The 22,995-nt window shown below is 42.3% G+C and overlaps 1 protein-coding gene across 2 annotated transcripts in view; it reads left to right on the forward strand.

Annotated features, from left to right (window-relative positions):
- Positions 1-22,995, forward strand: part of LOC145357346 (C-signal-like) — a 38,071-nt gene that overhangs the window by 10,119 nt on the left and 4,957 nt on the right. The window contains exons 1-4 of one of the 2 annotated variants that reach the window (XM_080210633.1): positions 2,811-3,065; positions 4,111-4,162; positions 8,673-8,860; positions 11,172-11,333. In XM_080210633.1, coding sequence (XP_080066759.1) covers positions 3,051-3,065; positions 4,111-4,162; positions 8,673-8,860; positions 11,172-11,333 — 417 coding nt within the window. In that variant the 5' untranslated portion in view covers positions 2,811-3,050. Of the gene's footprint in view, positions 1-2,810; positions 3,066-4,110; positions 4,163-8,672; positions 8,861-11,171; positions 11,334-22,995 lie in introns of those variants that run through there. The other variant, XM_080210632.1, reaches the window with a different exon arrangement.

The following is a 22,995-nucleotide window of genomic DNA, read 5'->3' on the forward strand; positions in this document are numbered from 1 at the left end:
TAGCAAACAATATGCCAGCTCCTGCTGGTGGGAAACACATGGCTTGGAGGCTAGAGATTCTCAAGCATAATGTTACATGGGGGTGAAAATATGGAATTACACCTGGGATTTCAAAAATGAAAATGCTAGCCAGGAGGTATGTAGGGTGGCCTGGTCTTGATCAGACATTAATGCAATCTACCCCATCCATAGAGACAAAATTGGCCAATTTTACTCAACTATAGGACTACCCCTCACACAGCAAAAGAACATAAGAACATGGAGCAGGAGTAGGCCATCTAGCCCTTCGAGCCTGCCCCGCCATTCAATAAGATCATGGCTGATCTTTCGTGGCTCAGTTCCACATTCCCGCCCTCTCCCCATAACCCTTAATCCCCTCTCTTATCAAAAACCCATCAACCCGCTTCTTAAAAATATTTAGCGAGGCAGCCTCCACCACTTCAACGGGCAGAGAATTCCAGAGATTCACCACCCTTTGAGTGAAGAAGTTCCTCCTCAACTCTGTTCTAAACTGCCCCCCCTTTATCTTGAGGCTGTGCCCCCTAGTCCTACTATCCTTTCTGAGCGGGAAGAGTCTCTCCACCTCTATCCTATCCATCCCATTCATCATCTTATACGTCTCAATGAGATCTCCCCTCATTCTTCTAAACTCTAAGGAGTACAAGCCTAGTTTATTCAGCCTCTCCTCATAGCTCAACCCCCTCAACTCCGGCATCAGCCTAGTAAACCTCCTCTGCACTCCCTCCAAGGCCAAAATATCCTTGCGTAAGTACGGCGCCCAAAACTGCACACAGTACTCCAGCTGCGGCCTCACCAATGCCCTATACAGCCGCAGCAAAACCTCCCTACTTTTATATTCAATCCCCCTCGCGATGAAGGCCAGCATCCCATTCGCCTTCCTGACCACCTGCTGCTGACGGAACGGTTAATGAGACAAATACTTAGGATGAGATTTAGCTTACTGTTCCCAAACCTGGCATAGAGAGTGGAGTCTCAACAAGAGAACCAAAAGAAGAACGATGATTCTGCAAAGAAGCAAAAATCATTCAAAATTGGTGATCTAGTACAAGTGAGGAACCTTGGAGATGGTCTCAGTTGGATCCCGAATCTTAACGGAAAAAATAGGATCCATGTCTGAAAAGGTACAAATGCAGGGCTCTGTTGTCAGGAAGCACAGGGACCATCTCAGGAGTAGGGAACCTGCGCCAGTGGTAGCCTCTATCAGCATTGGGAATGACCAATGCCATATCGAGTCACGAGAAGAGTCAACCCAACACCTGTCCCTCAATGATGAGGATATGGATTCTGAAATGGAAGCAGAAGAGATTGGTTCCCCAACTGAAACAGGGCTTCAGAATGAACTGGTATCAGTGGCTTTACATCACTCCCTTCAGAAACAATGGTCTCCATTCCACTTCACACCCCTTGATCCAGTCCTACCGCTAATTGACTCCAGGCTAATTGCCAAGGGGTGGTAAAGACCATCCCATGGTAGGGATGCTGGGGAAGGAATGGACTTGAGCGGGGATGGATGTTATGATAAGCAAGTGGAGACTCTCACAGTGGGGGATTTAAAACCAGTTGATTCCACGCAGACCAGGGTTTGACCTATCACTATAGCTGCCAAGCAACACTTGATGCACATTCTAAGTAAAGGGTGATGGTGACGGAAGATTGGTCTTGGAAAGATTATTACACTCCCCTATGGTTATGGCTGTGGCTCCTGTGTTGACTTCCATTCAAAGAGATCTACCATTAACCATCAAGGCTACTTCTATAGGTGACATCTTGATGAGTTGAACCTGATTTAAAGAATATTATTCAGATCCCCTGGGCTCCTTATCCAGTTTCTTTAACAGAATTCAACTAACCATCATTGCTTTCTTTCTTTAGCATGTTCTGCCCTGCTTGCTTCATTCTGCACCGTGTTTGTAAATGAGCCTTCCTTTTACAATGGGAATATAGGTAACTTCTGCACTGGTGACTTGAGAGTGATCTCCTGCACATTGCTTCCACCCCCAGTGCTGTACTACCCTTCTCGGATTCTGCTGCAGCCTTACTCAGGCTGTTCCAGCAGTCGTTTCCTGCTACCAATGGTTCACCTGGTTGGCCATGCCTTGTAGCTCACTTACACTTTGATCAGCACGTTCCATCCCCTGGGCCATCACCATAGCTTCTTCTAAAGGGATTTTAGACACAGCCAGCAGCTCTACACTTCATACATCAATGACCTAGATGAAGGAGTTTGAAGGTAATACAAAGGTAGGTGCAGGGACAGAGTATTGAAGAGGCAGGGAGGCTGCAGGAAATTGTATTCCATCTGTCACTTCTTTGCCCAATGTGGGAAAATGTGAGGTTGTGCACTTTTATGGGAAGAATTGAAGCATAGACTATTATTTAAATGGGGAGTGAATTCAGTAATCGGAACTGCAAAGGAATTTGGAAGTCCTAGTTCAGGAATCTCTTAAGGTTAACTAGCAGGTTCACTTGGTGGTTAAGAAAACAAATGCAATGTTAGCATTCATTTTAAGAGGATTAAAATATAAAAGCAGGAATGTACTGCTAAGGCTTTGTAAGGCTCTGATCAGACCACATTTGGAATATTGTGAGCGATTCTGGGCCCTGTAACTGAGAAGGAATGAATAGCGTTTTGGAGAGGGTCTTATCGACTTATGGTCTTATTTTTCTGCGTCATGAGACTGTTGATCCTGCGGACCACGTGGTTTCCTAAGATCTCTCCTAGAGCTGGGCTGAACTCACAATGCTATGCTCACCCTCTCAATCTAGCCATGAAAGCGGAGATGGTGTCCCTGGTTCCCTCACTGTAGTATGAAATTTATATCTCAACATGATGATTGAAGGTCGGGGGTTAAAATGATCTTTGACCATTTTGGCTATCTGGTCAAAAGACCATGAGTGGCTTTCTCCTGCCACGCATGCCCCAAAACCGGAAATTCCCACCTAAGCTCATCGAACCTTTCAATGGTTCACTGAATCTTCAGTTTCACCCAATATGATTCCTGTGGTTGGCAAGTATCAGATGATGTTAGATGCCTCATTCGGCTGTAAGTTTGTGGGTCATAGACTGTGAGTAGTATCACCTTTTGTTTCCCTCCCCTGTGATTTCATTAATGACAAGGAAGTAATACAGCCTTTCAATATATGGCCCCCAGTTTTCCACTTCTGGGTCAAATGGTTCTATCTTTCCGATTTAAAGCATTTTTATAAGATTTATACGTACGTTTTATCTTAGCTTTGACGCTCGCTCTCCTTCACCTTTTAACTGCACACTGATCTCCTGACAACTAACTACATTTTTCCTTGTCGCCAGTGTAGTAAAGTCAAAGGTGACTCATTGTGGCTCCAAGTAATAATTGATTTATCAATAATAATATATTATACCACCTAAGCTGAATGAGATTTTGTGTTTCTGTAAGTTGAGTATGGAGGGAACAGAGGGCCTTTATGATCTGCAACAGTGGGAAGGTAGGACTGATTATTGGGCCAATGATTAATTAATTCCAAATGTATTCTTTCCTTCTTTGGTTATTAATTAATTGTGGAGTATTAGTATCTAAATGTGCTTCATATCAACATAAAAAGCTAACATTTCCTAGTGAGAGCATGCACTCCTGCAAACATGTAACCCACTTCAGTTTTTCAGCAATTGGACTTTCCTCTTTTGTGTGCATACGTTTTTGTTTCCACCAACATAAGTGATGATTGTCAAGTGTACTTAAAGGTACAAAACTGATGTACCCATTTGCTTTCAAATACCTGATCTTGAGTTATCAGTTGGGGCAATTTTTTGCTCATTTCCCCAGTTGTCTTATACACTGTAAGCAATTGTCTGATAGTATAGGTGACTTTCACTGTAACCTCACTGCAGTGTTAATGTAAACCTACTTGCGACATTAATAAATGAATAAAATTTAACTTTAATGTGGATTGAGTGACATTTCCATTGCCCCATGGTATCAATGTAAAAGCTTAGTGTCAGCTCCTCTTCATTTCCTCAATCCTTTCTGGTGAAAGGTGAGTTGTTATGGTATAAAATGGAGTCGACCCGCTGGTCTGATCTGACAATCCGTTCTGTTTGATTCCTATTAGGAGCTGCAGAAGTTGGCAGATGAACAATCTGTAGTGAAGATGTTAGAGTTAGGTAAGTGACATTCCTGTGAACATTGGTTAATTCAGCAGTCAATCTCAATAACAAGCCAATGGATTCGTCAAACATTTGAAAGCAGAGCCAAAAAGCAAAACTATTGAGGTAACGCAATTTTGGTTCAAGCTGTATCCTAATACTGAGTTCACAAGTCACATATCGCGGTAAAATTTTGACTGCAGCTCTTTCAGAGCATCTCTGTATCTTCCCGGATGAATTTTTTGAACTGTTTGTTCCTTGTTGGAAAGTATACTTTGTGTTGAGTGGCTTTCTGCCTGGAGAAATCCAAAGATATGCAGGTTAGTTGGATTGGCCATACTAAATTGTCACTTAGTATCCCAAGATGTGCAGGGGGTTAGGTGGATTAGGAGGGTAAATGTGTGGGGTTATGGCGATAGGGCTTGGGTAAGATCCTCTTTCGGAGAGTCGTGGCAGACCTGATGGGCCGAATGGTCTCCTTCTGCACTGTAGGGATTCTATGATACTGTGATTATGTAGTGAGGGAATGTTATTCTGCTCTGTGTGAAGAAGGATCTTTGTGATGAAGGTACATCCACCTTTTAAGTCAGGTAGCATGGTTGGTGCAGGCTTGGAGGGCGGTAGGGCCTGTTCCTGTGCTGTAATTTTCTTTGTTCAAGAGAATTTATGCTTGGCCCCTCCTCTTCCTCATCAACATACTGTTGGTGGGGGTGGGGGAGGGTGCTATTCCCCTGCAGGGCTCAGTGGGTTTTTAAAATAGTTACTCTAGAATTAGTAGTGCTCTTTTGTTCCCTTCTAATTCTTTCAGTGTCAACAAAATGAAGGAGATTGTCATCAACTTCAGGAAATGTAAAGGAGAACATGACCCTGTCTACATCAATGGGGATGAAGTAGAAGTAGAAAGGGTTGAGAGCTTCAAGGTTTTGGGTGTCCAGGTCACCAACAACCTATCCTGGTTTCCACCCTCTTCCCCGCGCACGCCCCCCCCCCCCACCATCCTCCCTCATGCCAACACTATAGTTAAAGCCCACCAACGCCTCTACTTTCTCAGAAGACTAAGAAAATTTGGCATGTCAGCTACAACTGTCACCAGCTTTTACAGATGCACCATAGAAAGCGTTCTTTCTGGTTGGATCACAGCTTGGTATGGCTCCTACTCTAGACCACAAGAAACTATAAAAGGTTATGAATGTAGCCCAATCCATCACGCAAACCAGCCTTCCATCTATTGACCCTGTTGACACTTCCTGATGCCTTGGCAAAGCAGCCAGCATAATTATGGACCCCACGCACCCCAGATATTTTCCCTTTCACCTTCTTCCTTCAGGAAAAAGATACAAAAGTCTGAGGTCAAGTACCAACTGATTCAAGAACAGCTTCTTCCCTACTGCTGTCAGGCTTTTGAATGGACTTACCTTGCATTAAGTTGATCTTTCTCTCTCTTTGCCGCCCCCCCCCCCCCCCCCCCCCCACCTCCACAGCTATAACTGTACACTACATTCTGTAGTCTCTCATTTCCTTCTCGTTGAAACAATACAATACTTTTCACTATGTTAATACATGTGATAATAATAAATCAAATCAGAGTAAATATTGGGGTAATCACTTTGTCAGATGGTTCCCAATTGTCTGGAGGAGATTAGTCCTTCTAGACAATTGCCAGATAAATCCTTACCTGGGAATCCCAAGTGGGATTCCCCAGTGCATCATTGAGTAAACCCTAAATCCTACGCTGGGCTGCTAGAAAGTTATAAGTCATTCTGAAAACTATAGGCATGTGCTACCTTTCAATCTTTCAGTCAGAGAGATATTCCATTTCAAAGGTTGCATCATCTGTGGCTAGCAACAAATTGAAAGAAAAAGTGTACAAGACTGCAAAGATTAGTTCAGAAGATTGGACAGATTTCATAATGAGAAAAAAGGGAGGGAGAAATTAAAGTATGAGAGTGGGCAAAGATTTGGCAGATAGAGGAAAATCTGAGCTTATTCACTTTTGTAGGAAGAATAGAAAAGCATTAAAATTATTTGAGTGGAGAGAGACTGCAGAACTCTATGATACAGAGAGATCTGGCTGTCCTGGTGCATAAATCACAAAAAGTCAGTATGTGGGTTCAGTAAGCAATGAGGAAAGTAAGCAGAATGTTGGCATTTATTGCAAGACGAATTGAGTCTTAATGTAGGGAAGTGTTACCACAGCTGTACAAGTCCTTAGGCTACATCTGGAGTACTGTGTACTGTTTTTAGTCTCCTTACTTAAAGTATATTTATTGCTTTAGACACAGTTCAAAAAAGATTCACTTCACTGATTCTGGGAACAAATGGGTTATTTCATGAGGAATGTCTCTGCCCAACATGGATGTAAAACATGAATGTAAAAGATAAGATACCACCCAGCAGGAAGCGAGAAGGGAAATGCTGCCCAACATGGGATTGAGGGGGAATACTTGGCCAACACAAGCTGGATTGCGAAGAATCCATTGTCACTTTGGGTTGTTATGGAACTAAAACATATAGCGGAACTCCTCACCTTTCATCTTTCAAATTTAAAATGTTCATACATTGGAAAATAATGCATCCTCACGGGAGGAATCATATCAGACTTGGAGGTAGAGTGGAGCTTTGCATCAATCAATGTCAAACTGGGAAAATGCAGGTTCCTGCAGCGTATTTCTTCTTTCCTGGTGTTTTTAATCCATATTAATGTGATTGCAACTGGTTTCAGTCTTAAATTGCTCAGACTTGCAAATAATTCTGGACTAAGGAGAACATGAGAGATAGAAAATGCAACAAAATACTTCTAAGTAATGTAGGTAAATGAAAAATTTAATTTTAACTTTGAAAAATGTAGAATATTACAGATCAGTAGAACAAATGGAATATAAATGTACAATTGATGGGACTGAGTTAATACACGGAGTTTTGGGGAAAAAAGACCAGGATATGATCAAAGGTTGATCATTTTTAATCTCCATTCATGTAGAAAAGCAAATGTAAAAAAGAAATATAATCATTTCTATTGCCTCGTGTTATAATGGCAAGTGGTGTCAGGCTGCCAAATCCCATAGGGAAACTTGAACAAGCTATCACAACAACTTGCAATCTGTATTTTATGGGAAGATATCTGAAATCAAAGGAGGTTTTCAGATTACTAGTGAAGATGTTAAAAGCTCTAAGTTTAAACATTTATTAAAAAAAGGAAAAATATGAAAGTTAAGAATACAAGATTATATTTACACTGCTAACAGTACTTCTACAAACATTTCCCAGCAGATTTCCACTCAATTAACTCGGAGCTAATCATTGTATGTAGACAACAGTCCTCAACATTTCAATATTGTTGCCCACAAACCTGCTGTTGCAATGGGGGAAATCTTACATAGGCTTTCCTTTTCTCTCCCATCCATTACTGAGAAGCCAAGCTTGCTTCAAAACTTTGCAGATGCAAACACATTTCTCTGAGGCAATTGCTTTTCCACAGGCCTGTTTCCAGCACACACTGCATTTGAATCTCATAACCATCTAACTGATATGGCCTTCCATCTCTCTCTAAATATGTTTTTCCTCTTTCATCTCTAACTCTGTTGTTTTACCTTCATTTAGAAATTCCTTTCTTTAGAATTTACAGGTCTTTTGTGGGGTTTTTTAATGCCATTACTTTCGGGTAAAAATAAACTTAATACTTTGCTTCATTTTATATATGATTGTACATGTTCCTTTTGAAATATTTAACTTTTAAATCACTTTCCTTATCTTCCTAATGCAAATTTCCATTTGTGCTGCTCAATTTCCACCTCAAAACACTTGTTTTCATGCCAATCCCCTTTTTTGATGTTTTTTTAACCTTGCGGTCTATCTGTCTTCAGTCTAGTCAAACCTCTAAACAAACCCACACACCACACACACACACACATGGCTGTTTCACAGTTTATCATGTTAAAGTCCAACAGGATTATTTGGTATCAGTAACTTTCAGAGAACTGCTCCTTCATCAGGTGAGTGGAGAGGTAGGTTCATAAACCCGGCATATATACGCAGATTCAATTGCAAGATAATGGTTGGAATGTGAGTCATTTCTTACAAGTGCAGACAATGCAAGTGAAGAGAGGGATAGTCACATGTTATAGAGGTATGAATTATCTTAAGCCAGGACAGTTAGTAGAATTTTGCAAGCCCAGGCCAAATGTAGTGTGATGTGAACCCAAGATTCTGGTTGAGGAATTTGACATAAGAAAGCTCATGTTACCAAATAAACCTGTTGGACTTTAACCTGGTGTTGTGAGACTTCTTACTGTGCTTACCCCAATCCAATGCTGGCATCTCCACATCTCAGTTTACCACAGCAGCATTGGGAAAATATTGAGAAATATGACATTTTCGTCACACTTGTCCATGTCCTCTCAGTATACTGCAGCAGGACTCCAGGTAAGGGCTGATCAAACACCTTGTACAGCAATACTACAACTGCTGGATGTGTTGTCTGTCTATTTGTCGTTGTACCACCTCCAGGATCTTAATGTTCCTTTTTAAGATGTTACAGATTCAGCCAGCATCCAAAAAGCTGTGGAGACAGTGGAAGCAAGTCTTGGCACAACTGGACTTAACCTAGTCATCAATAATGCTGGAATAAACTCTGACGCAACTCTAGAAACCCTCACTGCTGACAATCTGATGGCAGTTTACCGAACAAATGTGGTTGGCCCCCTGTTGGTGAGCAAGGTAAATGAGTTCAGTAGGGGCTTCACTGGATTCACTTGAGTAGGAAGAATGTTAAATCCTTTTTTTTCTAGTTTTTGTCTTCTTTACATACTTATTCAGCCTTGAATGCTTTGAATACTTCTGTAATATCATTTGAAGGCTGACAGGAACCCCCTACACCTTGACCAGCCTAGGAGGCATGTGTCTGGTGAATGTATGGCCATGTGGGTATCAGAGCCAAGCCCAATGAATTCTGACTGGAATCATTATGGAAACAAAGAGAACTCTATTGGAATAAAGTGTGACAGGTCAGGGGCACCTAAGGTACTCTACCTCAGTAGAAGTTAATGCTTTCAGAAGGGGAGCTGTGGACATGGGAAAGATGGAAAAACCAGGCACTTTCCAAAGTCAGACTCAAAATGTTGTAAACTGTGAAGGCTGCACTGTGGGAAGACTTTCACCGCAGGACATGGGCCACCTCTTCCTCAAATGCCTGTCCTGCCAGTGATCATCTTCAGTTCTCTGCCTGAGGGAAAGTTCTACCTATAGTGCCACAATCTCCAAAATGGAGAAGGCGAGGAGGTAGGTCCTGAATCCACCCCAGCCAGAACAGCGACTCGATCCCCATGCTGTTAGCACTGACCTGATTCACAGCTGCCAACCAGCCAACTGAACCATCTGCCCCCTTTACAAGGAATCTGGGTTTCTCTACATGCATGTTGTAGCCTAGAGTTATGGATGGTAATGGTGGAGGCTCCAATTACTCTCCACCAGGCCAGGAATTTCTCCCACTCTTACTGCCTGCCATTGGCATATGTTAGAAAGAGTTAATAGTTGATACTAAACCTATTTGGCCCGTTATGAACTCTCACAGGTATAGGTTGAGAGGCGGTAAATTTAAAACTGAGATGAGGAAGAAATACTCCTCATAGAGGGTGGTGAATTTGTGGAACTTGCTGCCCCATAGTGGGTGGAGTCTGAATCAGTTAATGCTTTCAAGAAGGAGATAGATATATTGCTGATTAAAAAATGAATTAAAGGGATATGGAGAACAGGTAGGGAGGTGGGTTCGAGACAAGGAAGAGATCAGCCATGATCTGATTGAATGGCGGAGCAGGCTCGAAGGGCTTGAATTGCCTACTTCTGCTCCTAATTCCTAAGTTCTTGTGCACCTTCCATGGCATCGAATCCTGGCATGAGGCTTGAACCTGGAGTTTTCAGCTGAGAAACAATGACCCTCCCCACTGCACTACAAAACCTTCCCATTGATCACAGGGAAGAGAAAAAACACTCATTTATTACAACAGTATTACCTTTGGAAGTTTTTACTGTTGGGAGAAAACGATTGAGACGTTTCTGGGAAAGTCATTCAAATATTGAGTTTGCAACCAGAATAATATGCTGGTAAATCAACAGATACAGAATTATGATGTCCTGGGATTCAGGGATTTAAAAACAAATTTAGAGTCATGTATGATTGACCTAAATATTTTAGCAAACCAAAATGGAAATGTTTGACCTGCTGCCTGTGCGCTGAACTCAGTACTGTCCCCTATTCTGTCAATAATCCTATCTAGAATCTTGAATCTTTGCTGACACCTTTTTGGTACATTGGTTCTGAGCTGCACCCGGGCAGCATGGTGGACAGTGGTTAGCAGTGCTGCCTTACAGTGCCAGGGTCCCAGGTTCGATTCCTGGCTTGGGTCACTGTCTGTGTGTAGTTTGTATATTCTCCCCGTGTCTGCATGGGTTTCCTCCGTGTGCTCCGGTTTCCTCCCACAGTCTGAAAGTTGTGCAGATTAGGTGCCTTGGGCATGCCAAATTCTCCCTCAGTGTACCCGAACAGGTGCCAGACTCTGGTGACTGGGGGATTTTTGCAATAACTTAATTGCAATGTTAATGTAAGCCTACTTATGACACTAATAAATAAACTTAAAAGCTGAGTAGTCACAGACTAGTTCTTAATGGGAAAGGACTGGGACTCAGCAGTCCTGGGACTCAAGGACTGGGAATTTCTGGCCACGCTCACCCCAAAACCAGGGCCCAAGATCAACAGACCTTTGTATGGTCGCCCCTACCCCCTGGCCTACTATAATCCCCATGGCTGGTGGGACGGGGAAAACTCCCCCCATTGCCTTCAATGCTTTAATCACTCTAACTATTGAGGATAAATTCTGTGGTGGTGTTAGCTTCAGGGGGACAGCTGGACAAAAGAAAATGTTGCCACTCTCAGTGCACTTCTGGGGAGCATCTCATGCAGTTTAAATCGCCTTTATTTCCAGGACAAGTGAATGTTCTCGCTGTTTACTCTGTTTTATATTTTTGTTATCAGGCTTTTCTGCCCTGTCTGAAGAAGGCAGCACATGCCTTGCACTTGGAAGGGATGAGCTGTAACAAGGCAGCAATTGTCAATATCACGTCGATAGTGGGATCCATTAAGTTGGGCCAGAAGAATTTCAGTCGTGCTCCGATGTATCCATACCGTCTCAGCAAGGTAGTTCATTATGACTATAAGAATGTGGTGACAGGAGTGGGCCATTCAGCCCCTTGAATCTGTTCTGCCATTCAATTAAATCATGGCTGAATGGTCCTGTAATTTCTGAGATTTTTAGGTTCCATACTCTTGTCAAACAAAAATCTGTTCTGAAATGTTCAATTGACATAGCCTCAACTGCGTTTTGGGGAAGTGAGTTTCAGTTTTCCATCACCCCGCTGTATGAATTAATTTTAGTTTTATTTATTTGTTTGTGGGACATGTGTGCCACTGACTGGCCAACATTTATTGCCCACCCCTTGTTGCCGCTCAACTGAGAGGCTTGCTATTTCAGAGGGCAGTTAAGAGTCAACCACGTTGCTATGGCTCTGGAGTCACACGTAGGCCAGACCAGGTAAGAACGGCAGATTTCCTTCCCTAAAGGACATTAGTGAACCAGATGGGGTTTTCCCACAATCATTTTATGATTATCTACATTCTTTTAATTCTCAATTTTATTTTTATTGAATTCAAATTCCAACAGCTGCCGTGATGGGGTTCGAACCCACGTCCCCAGAACATTAGCTGAGTTTCTCAATTAATCGTCTAGCAATAATACCATTGCTGGTCTGTCATTCAATAAGATCCTATCTTAAATCCACTTTTTTGCTCTATCCCACCTCCCTTTGTATCCAAAAACCTACTGATCTCTCTTTTGAATACACTCAACTGCTGAATACCCACAGGTCTCTGAGGTGGAGAAATGTAAGATTCACAACGAGTGAAGAAATCTTCCCTCAGCTTAGTCGTAAATGGCCAATTCTGCAATTATGATCCCTAGTCATAAATTCCCAGTCACAGCAAATATTCTTCCAGCATCTCTGCTGTAGAACCCCTTAAGAATTTTATATATTTGAAAGGGATCACTTCTCAGCCCTCTGAACACTAGGGAATGAAACCTAATATAGTCAACAATTGCCAAGATATATTCTAGTGAATCGTCATTGCTTTTCATCTATGGCAAGTATATCCTTCCTTTTAATTAGGAGACCGAAACACTACACAGTGCTCCAGGGGTGGATCACCCTAATAACTGCAGTAAGAATTCTTGGGGAGGAAATCTGATTAGTTCCATGTGCGGGTATCGGGATGACATTGTGCATTTAACCCATGCGCGGTCAAGTTGAGGCAGGCAGCAGGCAAGCTTTGTGCCTGATCAACAGGTTTGCAGTGTGCAGCTCAGCTCACCAGAGGGACTTGTCACTTGTGTGACTAGCAACACATTCAGTTAGCCTGCACTGCTTCAAGGTAACCTGCACCTCTTAAAGAGTAGCTGCACCCCAGGCTGCAGCAGCTGATGGAACTGTGTCAAGGAAGTTTTTGCATAATGGGGTCTTAGAAATTTAGGACATATTTGAGGCTTTTGGGTTATCGTGTTTGTACCCACTGAAAAACAGCTATCCAGCCTTCAGCACTTGGTTCTGTGTGTTTATTCTTGTGCTTATTAAAAGCAATGAGCTTTTCTGCCTCAATTCTCCTCTGAACTTTCACCAAATTGCTTTGCATTGATTTCCCCTTGGTTATTGGTCTCTTTACCAAAGGAATGAAATCCTTCCTATCCAATCTACCTGGGCCCCTCATATTTTTATATATTCTCGATCAAATCAACAATGCTATTTCGAGTGATGTTCCCATCATAGTTAATCATGACAAGTTATCACATAAAGGTGGTTTCATAGCTAAAGGGAAAGAATAATTGTAAAGCTTTGTCGGTTAGTTGAACGGGTTTTGCACTCAGATTAGGCCAGATGCTGGCTTTGATGTATAGGAGTTAGGAAACACCCCAAAGTAGAGGATATTTTAAGGGCAAACAAAATGTTACAAAAATTAAATCTGGAGCAATGTGAACTTAAGTTCTTATCCTTAGATGACCAAAAGAACAGGAACCGAGTTATTTTTAATGGTGTTTCATACGCTGGATATTCGAATGCAGTTGATTTCATACTATTTCTTAACAGTGAAAATGGAAAAAATGTCCTTATTTGAGAAATTAAAAAACGTTTATTAAAGGTAAAGTGATTGTTGAAAAATTGGCTCTTCTGAAAGCAGAAGATTTGAGATTCTATTGTGCTAATGTTTGAAGTGACGTTCTGTACAATGGATGGTATCTCCGAATGTTACATAGATAATCATTCCTTGTGGAATATTGGATACTGTAATAGATCAAGGGTAACTCAATGAAGTTTCAACTACAGAGGCTAAATGTTTTGTAGATAATCATTTCCTGTGGAATAATAGAAATATTACGGCAGGTATGATTGAGAAAAGATTACAGAATGACACAGGGGTGAATTTTCTTGTTCTGCCCACCACTGAAATCATAGCGGATACGGGGTGGACCATGAAAATGTCCATTGAGCTTGGGTAGGATTTTCCATATTTTTGGGGCGAGTGTGGCCGGAAGATCCTGCCCATTGTCAGCTTGAAGTAAATGTTGGAAGAATAGGAAGCCCATAAAATTAAATGGGTACATTGAAACCATCGATCGTCAGATTTCATTTTGCGAAAAGGAGTGAAAATCTGTTGAAATTGTGAGGGGTCTCGAAGGAGGGTGATTTCTAATGTTTCGTGTCGCTTGAATTTTCTTTTGAAATTGTGGTTGTGCATCTGTCTAATTTTTATTTATAGAGAGAAGGGAATCTGTTAATTGTTTATCATTTGGGTGTTAATAGTATTCGAGTGATGGGTGTTATTTGAGGACTCACCTTTGCTCTACAGGATCAAATTGAAAGAGGTGTTGGTGGTTAGAAGTGCATCAAGTGCAATGTCTGCCTCTGTAAATGATGTGGATGTGCCGGCGTTGGACTGGGGTAAACACAGTAAAGAATCAGTGTGAAATCATAAAGGTACAGAATGCATTCAAGAGAATGGTTTTAGCCAGAACATAGTAAGTGTGACAAGAGACTGGAAAGAACTTAAACAAGGGTGGAATCTTCTGTTGGTGGGATCTTTCTAGCCCCACCAAAGTCAATAGACTTTTGAAGAACTCACCATATTTCCAGCCCAGCCCCCACCACAATGAGAAGCAAAATTCCAAACCAAGCTTTAGGGAACGAAACTGGGTGGGTGGAAGATGCATCAATGAGAGAACATTAAGGTCAATCATTTAGATTTATTGTAGATACAGACAAGGGCAAAGATGGATCAGGAGTAATTATTTCCAATTGACAGAAGACCAATTTTACAAAGATGATGTGTAATTCAACAAAAGTGGACTGGAAACAGTTAAAGTCAGTGCCAGAGCAATAAGAGGTGTTCAAGAAGGCGATAGTGAAAGCCTCAATCATATTTCCACAAAGAAATATGGTGGGACCATCACAAATTAGCAATCAAGCCAGGCGATGAAGGATAGAACACTGGAGCTTAATTTTTAAACACTTATGCTTTTATTTACAGAGTAAAAAGTCTGACAACACCAGGTTTAAGTCCAACTGATTTATTTGATAGTAAACTCACTAGCTTTCGGGGTTACCTCCTTTGTCAGGTGAATGGAGAGTTCTGGTTTCAGACAGAGCATATAAAGCACAGACAGTTTACAGATTACTGTTCTAATCAGTAATCAGTAATTCTAATCAGTAATCTGTAAACTGTCTGTGCTTTATATGCTCTGTCTGAGGCCAGAACTCTCCATTCACCCGACGAAGGGGGTAATCTCGAAAGCTAGTGAGTTTACTATCAAATAAATCGGTTGGACTTAAACCTGGTGTTGTCAGACATTTTACTCTGTAAATAAAAGCATAAGTGTTTAAAAATTAAGCTCCAGTGTTCTATCCTTCATCGCCTGGCTTGAATGCTAATTTGTGATGGTCCCACCATATTTCTTTGTGGAAATATGATTGAGGCTTTCACTATCGCCTTCTTGAACACCTCTTATTGCTCTGGCACTGACTTTAACTGTTTCCAGTCCACTTTTGTTGAATTACACATCATCTTTGTAAAATTGGTCTTCTGTCAATTGGAAATAATTACTCCTGATCCATCTTTGCCCTTGTCTGTATCTACAATAAATCTAAATGATTGACCTTAATGTTCTCTCATTGATGCATCTTCCACCCACCCAGTTTCGTTCCCTAAAGCTTGGTTTGGAATTTTGCTTCTCATTGTGGTGGGGGCTGGGCTGGAAATATGGTGAGTTCTTCAAAAGTCTATTGACTTTGGTGGGGCTAGAAAGATCCCACCAACAGAAGATTCCGCCCTTGTTTAAGTTCTTTCCAGTCTCTTGTCACACTTACTATGTTCTGGCTAAAACCATTCTCTTGAATGCATTCTGTACCTTTATGATTTCACACTGATTCTTTTGCAGTTAATACAAGAGTATTTGAACTCTCCTGTTATCACCATCCTATAATTTTTGCACTGCTCTGAAATGTACTTCCATATTTGTTCTTCTGTCTCCCTCTGTTTGGGATGCCGAGCACACTCCCAAAAAAGTTGATTTACGCTTTTTATTCAAGATAAAAGCAAATTATTGCTGTTGCTGGAATCTAAAACAGGAAATGCTGGAACAAACAGAGGTAACGTTTCGAGTCTGGAAGACATTCCCTCCACAGATGCTGTCAGACCTGCTGAGATTTTCCAACATTTTCTATTTTTGTACACTTTTTATTCTTTAGGCAAATACATAAAGCCTCATTTGATGACTCTTCTTGCATATTATCTCTCCTCACAGTTATAATTGTTTCTTTAACCCATATTGCGAGACTCTCTCCCTTTTTTTTTTAATCCCCTTTTCTCGTCTGAAAATGTGCAATCAGGAATGTTCCTACCCTTCATAAAGCTTTATTTCAGTAATCGCAAATTATTACTCCTGAGAATCCTTCTATGCCCTCAGCTCATCTGCCTTATTCACTTGATTCCTTGTGTTGAAGTATATATCATTAAGCACTGCCAAACCTCTGATTTTTTTTTTTAGAAAATATATTTTAGCCTTTATTTCCTCTGTCTTCCAGGGACCCAGATTCGATTCCCAGCTTGGGTCACTGTCTGTGTGGAGTTTGCATGTTCTCCCTGTGTCTGTGTGGGTTTCCTCTGGGTGCTCTGGTTTCCTCCCACACTCCAAAGATGTGTGGGTTAGGTGAATTGGCTATTGGTGTCAGGGAGACTAGCTAGGGTAAATGTATGGAGATAGGGTCCGGGTGGGATTATGGTTGGTGCAGACTCGATGGGCTGAATGGCCTCTTTCTGCACTGTAGGTTTCAGTGATTCTATGAAAGTCAGTGTAATACCCCTCTTGTCCCCCTCCCTTCTGAGCTCCCAGATCCTCTTGGCACATTGTTTGTGCTGCAGCCTTCCTCGGTCACTTCCATCTGTAGTGATTTGAAGGTGACTCAAGGTGGCTCCAACAATGAAGGGTTTATTAAACTACTATAATATATACAAGACAAGGGTCTGATGGAACATATGCACAGATCCACACTCTCCTCCTCCCTGGCTCCAAGTGAAGGTCCTCCCCTTCCCAGGACGCACTTCCTCACTCCTGATTGGCCCAGTTTCTCGCACAACCCCTCCAGAGGGAGTGGCCAAATCACATGGTCCTCAAAGGATACGTTACCACGCTATCCATGACTGTTTGAGTGAAGAGGTTGTCCTCTTTCTCCTGTATCTGGGACAGCTCAGTTCACTGTAGCCCCTCCTCAGAACCCACTACAGGACTTTAAACTCAGACTGAGAGACCCAAACAGCAGCTGTCCCAGGCCTTGTCTCCATTTGTGTGACTGTTACAGTCTCAAAACTCCACGTGCTGGTGAGCCGTTCTGACCAATACAACTGTCCCTTTCATTGGAAATCCTTCCTTTTGAACAGAATGAACATGTCACACTGCTCTGGACAAACTGGAGGTGTGAAGGTAATACAGTAACTCAGGGTAAAAAAAAGACCAATTAGTAAAATAAGCAAAATACTGCGGATGCTGGAACCTGAAACAGGAACGGAGAATTCTGGAAAAAATCTCAGCAGGTCTGGCAGCATCTGAAGGGACAGAAATAAGTAGTGTTTCGAGTCCGTTTGGCTCTTCAATGGAACTGAGAGAGGGAACATCTGTTCGATATGAAACGATAGCTGGAAGAGATTGCAACAAAAGTGTATGAATTTTAAGAGCATGAGATAGATGACATGGCCTCCAAGGAGCCATGGATTGCGGGGGAGGTTAAGGAGTGTTTTTGCAGTGAGACAAAAATGTTTGGGATATTTAAAAATAGGGGTTAAGATGGAAGAGAAAGGTAACGGTGTAAAGTTGTGGAACTCCATGTTGGGTTCTGCGGCCTGTCATCAGATGATGCTCCCCCAGCTTCCCTGGAGCACTGCAATAGGACAAGGACAGACATATGGGCGTAAATTGGGTTCCCACCATTCCAGCAAGAAGTAAGTCCACAAAATTCTGTCCAAGATATTTATTTTAATGTCTCCCGCTAACCCTTGTGTTGCCTTACCTCTTAATCTACATTTATTTGCAGATTCCTTTCAACTTTAAGGCTATTCAATTGTTTTGTGGACACAACACAAATGCTAATCACTGAAAATCACTAATCATTAAACTCTCTGGAACTGAGCTGTGCTGCTTCACTCTCTGTGTGACATCAGATTTTCTTCTTTTTCTCTGGTGTCTGCCACTCTGCTTCTCTTGATAGCCTCTGCTGCTGTCAGCCCTCATACACTACTTTAAATATGCTGCCAGTTCAGAGAGACGTCTCTCAACTTCTGTGATGCAGTGCTGAAAACCTTATCCCAAAGGAGGAGGGTGGTGGGGGGAAACCCTCAAGGTCCACACTGGGAGCAGGTGGCTAGGTTGGACAAATTCCAGAGTTAGGATCTGGCAATAGTGCAAAATGTTCAATGACCTTGCATCAGTGGTCAAGGTCGGTGAAAGCATTTTTACATATGTCTGACCTGTCAAATGACAAATCTCTCATGATGTTCAGTGTGCCACAGTTCAGGATTATGAATAGTTCAGCACAACTTGCAAAAGCTTCAACAGCACCTTTCAAACCTATCTCTGTGCCAATCCTAGGAGAACATGTGTAGTAAATACATGTCTTGCTGGACCACTTCAGAGGGCATTGCTATGGATCTGGAGTCACATGTAGGCTAGACCAGGTAAGGATGGCAGATTTCCTTCATTCATGAGCCAGATGGGTTTCTACAACTATCAACAACCGTTTTATGGTCATCAGTAGATGTTTTATTCAATTCAAATGTCACCACCTATCCTGGTGGAATTTGAACCTGCATTCACAGAGCATTCTCCTGCAGCCCTGGATTACTGGTCCAGCAATAATACATCACCATTTCCGCTATGGGTATAGCTATACCATTTGGACTGCAACAGTTCAAGAAGGCTGCTCACTACCGTCTTCTCAAGGGCAATAAATTCTGGCCTAACCAGTGACACTCACACCCTGTGAACGAAGAAATAAAAGAAAACTTGGCAATCTTATCCAGAAAGGTGTTTGTCACCTTATCAAGGGTTGCAGTAGACCTTACTTAAAGGATTTGCAACCAAAGTGCATTGGGTATTATCGAAGGAGCAGAGTCTTAGTCCATGAGGTGAGAGAGAGTAGAATGTGCTTGTGTGCTGAATGGAACCAAAGACTGTGAAGCTATTCGTGTGAAACATCAGTAGCTTTTACAGAGCTTCCTGCACGCAGGAATGACGTTTACCTTGGTTGGTGTTTCCAGAATGAATGATCACAGTCTCACACCAATACTAAGGACTGAGACTTGTAGGAGCCTCTGCAATTTGAGGGTCCAGACTAGTTACTAGTGACCAGCCCACAGTGTAAGTGAGGTACTTGCAATGAGTAGACTCCAAAGTAACCTCTCAACTTTTTGGCATGATAAGGATATCAGGGAATATGGGTTTACTATGGATGAGTGGTGATCATGGGCAGGAACACAATCTAACCTGATCAATTCGCATGGAAGAGCTAAGTCTGTGGTCACATACCATCTCGAGAGCAACTTCTTCCCTGCTGCCATCAGACTTTTGAATGGACCTACTTTGCACTGAGTTAATCTTTCTCTACGCCCTAGCTATGGCTGTAACACTACATTCTGCGCTCTGTCCTTTCCATCTCTATGAACGTAAGCTTTTTCTGTATAGCGCACAAGAAACAATAATTTTCACTGTATACCAATACAAGTGACAATAATAAATCAAATCTCAAGAGGCAAAGTGTTGTTCTCAAGTTGCCTCTCCCTGTGGACCCGTCTATCTGAAGGTCTTTTCCACTGGGAACAAGTGTGAGGACATGAGTGCATCCCTGTCATAGTAAGATTTGATACTACTTTCAAGTTGCCATGTATGCAGACTTTGAGAGGGCGTCGGAAAGGTCTCATTTCTAATTACAAACACTCAAGTCACAGGATAATGAAGTGCTTTGCAGATCTTAATGTTTGCATTTAGTGCGAGAGTTCTATGTATCAGCGTGGTTTAGCCCATGCAAAGGATCAAACCATCAGCAGGGCAGACGTTAAGTAATGCCATTTAATTCAGCTATCATAAATCAAGGGACATTAGAGCAAAGTATAATGTGTGCTGTCAAAAAAGAGCTGGGGCCTGCCAGCTAGCAGATTGTAAAGGAAATATATCAGCAGCTGATTCTGCCTGGAATTTGTTACCTATCAAAATGGCTTGAGCCTCTCTTCTGTGTCATACCCTTAGAGTGACCTCTGAATGTGCTTCTGTGACATCCTGTCTCTTGTCATCACCAAGCCTTCACTTTTCTCATTACTGGATGAAACATCTCGATCCTCCATGTCTCCCTCAGCCATGACGTCCCTCATTTGTAGTGCAAAGTTGTGCAGGATGCAGCGGACAACAATGATCGAGGACATTCTATGTGTGAAACATAGAGCCCTACTTGAGCAATCCAAATATCTGAACCTCATCTTCAGGAAGCCTAGTCACTGCTCAATTGTGGCCCTTGTGGTGGCATGTACAGCATTATACCTCTCCTTGGTGGCACTTTGCAGGTAGTGACTGGTGTCATCAGCCAGGTCTTCTGAAGATGTCCCTTGTTCCCAAGGAGCCAGTCCTGTAATTGCCGAGGTCCTACTAAAGCATATGACACCTGGGAGTAGGTCAGAATATAGGCATTGTGGGAGATCCCTGGGAACTGATCATTAATATGCATATTTGCCTTCTGTGATCACACATCAAAGAATGGAAACCTTTTCTTGTTGATGAATATGAAAGGCTGCTGCCAGGGATCTCTCAATGCCACTTGTACAGTCAACAGCCCCTTGCACTTAAAATCATAGAAACCCTCTAGTGCAGAAGGAGGCCATTCAGCCCATCAAGTCTGCACCAATTCTTCAACAGAGCATCTTATCCAGGCCCTATCCCCCGCAACCCCATTTATTTACCCCGCTAATCCCTCTAACTACACACCTTGGGACACCAAGGGGCAATTTAAATAAAATAAATCATAAAATCCCTACAGTGCAGAAGGAAGCCATTCAGCCTATCAAGCCTGCACAGACAACAATCCCACCCAGGCACAATCCCCATACCCCCACATATTTACCCTGCTAATCCCCCTGCTCCTCGAGCAATTTGGCAGAGTCAATAAACCTAACCCGCAAATTTTTGGACTGTGGGAGGAAACTGGAGCATGCGGAGGAAACCCACGCAGATACGGGCAGAATGTGCAAGCTCCACACAGACACTGACTTGAGTCTGGAATTGAACTTGGGTCTCTGGTGCTGTGAGGCATCAGTGCTAACCGCTGTGCCATCGTGCTGCCTCATGTCTCACTTTTGGGAAACTTATGATTGCTACAAAACCCAAGGCTCTTGCAGCCTTGCTTTTGGGATCCATCCAGAATTGAATATATTGGTGCAGTCTCCTGAAGAGGACTTCTGTCACCTCCTGGATGGATATGTGTGTCACTGACTGGGAGATGCCTCAGCTAGCCCAGGAATGAACCACTGACAAAGAAATGTAAGCTTTTAAGTGTGACATTTAATGCCACTGGCATTGGCTTGCCTCCAAGCCCCAGATACTCATGAATAAACTGGCAGATATGAGCCAGATCCACATTCTGGGACGTTGTGAAACACTGCCAGCATTTCCTTCCACTCATCTGTAGATTGATGCACTGCCTGTGGTCAAACCAATGCCACTGTCAGACTGGCTTGTTGCCAGCATCCTGACTTTCTTGAGAGCCCATTGCCTCTTGTTGCTGACACCATTGCTTCTCCTGGCCCTGTATCAACCTGCACCAGACAAGAGACAATAGAAGGGCAGGGTTGTCTGGACCTTCAACATCTAGGCCTCAGTGAATCTGTGAACAAATTGTAGCAATCAATCTCGTGAGTATGTTCTTTGCAGATTGCCTCCATCTCAGGTATGCCAAGTCCTGTGCATGGCTTCTGTCTACACCCCGCCAACCCAGGTGAAAGACAGTCTAGAAGACCAGAGATGAGTGTTCCTCCCATTGAAACATGGCTGTGCATGTAGACATTGCTCTTTGACTAGAGTGATGGCAGCCATGTGTGAGAACCCTCCCTCATAGACAGTTCCGGTTGCCTCCATTATCCTCAAGATTATAGAGAGACCGCTGTCTTGATGTCGTAGAGTCATTCTTTTTCCTGATTCTTCTTTATTAAGTTTATTTATTTGTGCCACAAGTAGGCTTGCATTAACACTGCAATGAAGTTACTGTGAAAATCCCTCAGTTGCCACACCCTAGCACCTGCTTGGGTACACTGAGGGAGAATTTAACATAGCCAGTACACCTAATCAGCATGTCTTTCAGACCTTATATTCAATAGTTCCTGGTTTCTTCTGGTGTCTTTAATTTCTGCATTTCTTCCAAGGTGAATCCATCATGTTCTTACTGGATATATACATTGGACAAATGGACTTTTCATTTCTACTTATCTTAACTTCAGCTAACCCTTTTGGCCTTCACTGTAGGCTGGGTCTGTTTCTGACAAAGTGTTGACTTGTTTCCATTCTGCAAGTCTCTCATTACCCTTCATTTGGTTAGCTAGTTAGTGTCTTTCAGTGCCCTCCTTCTCAGACCTTTCAGTACTCTCCTTCTGGGGTCTGTCACTGCCCTCTTTCTGAGGTCTTTCATTGCTGTCCCATGGTCTTCTGTTGCCTCTTCCCTGAGGTCCTCATTGCCGATGGATTTTTTTTTGGAGAGTTGCCTTCTACCCGGGTTCTTCTCCACATTTCCTCTCCATTGTCTTCTGTTACTCCTTTATGGTTGCTTCTTTAAATACATTGCCATGTTAAATGTAATATCACTTTAAATGCATTATCAATTAAAAAGCATTCCTGTTTGCAGACTGCCATCTTTTTTTCCCCCAGACAGGATGCCGTTATTTGGATACCATTGGCGTACAACTTTGCATGTGTATTTTGTGAAAAATATATCAGTAAAGGTACAGAGTGTCTCACTCAGGCTGTTTTCATTTGAACCTTTTTAAAACTTTTATAACTTTCTCTGGCAGAAATTCCTTCTCGTGATCTCTTCAGCTTTTCGTTTCTTATGGTTACACAAAGTCTGTTCTCCCTCCTCCCTAATGTACCGGTTTTCCTTTGTCAATTTCAATGGGAAATCCATTTGGGGCTATTTTAAAAAAAAAGTTTCTAACTTATTTTTAAAAAACCGGT

Source organism: Carcharhinus amblyrhynchos, chromosome 23 (assembly GCF_965287045.1).
Source record: "Carcharhinus amblyrhynchos chromosome 23, sCarAmb.v2.hapA, whole genome shotgun sequence".
NCBI lineage: Eukaryota > Metazoa > Chordata > Chondrichthyes > Carcharhiniformes > Carcharhinidae > Carcharhinus > Carcharhinus amblyrhynchos.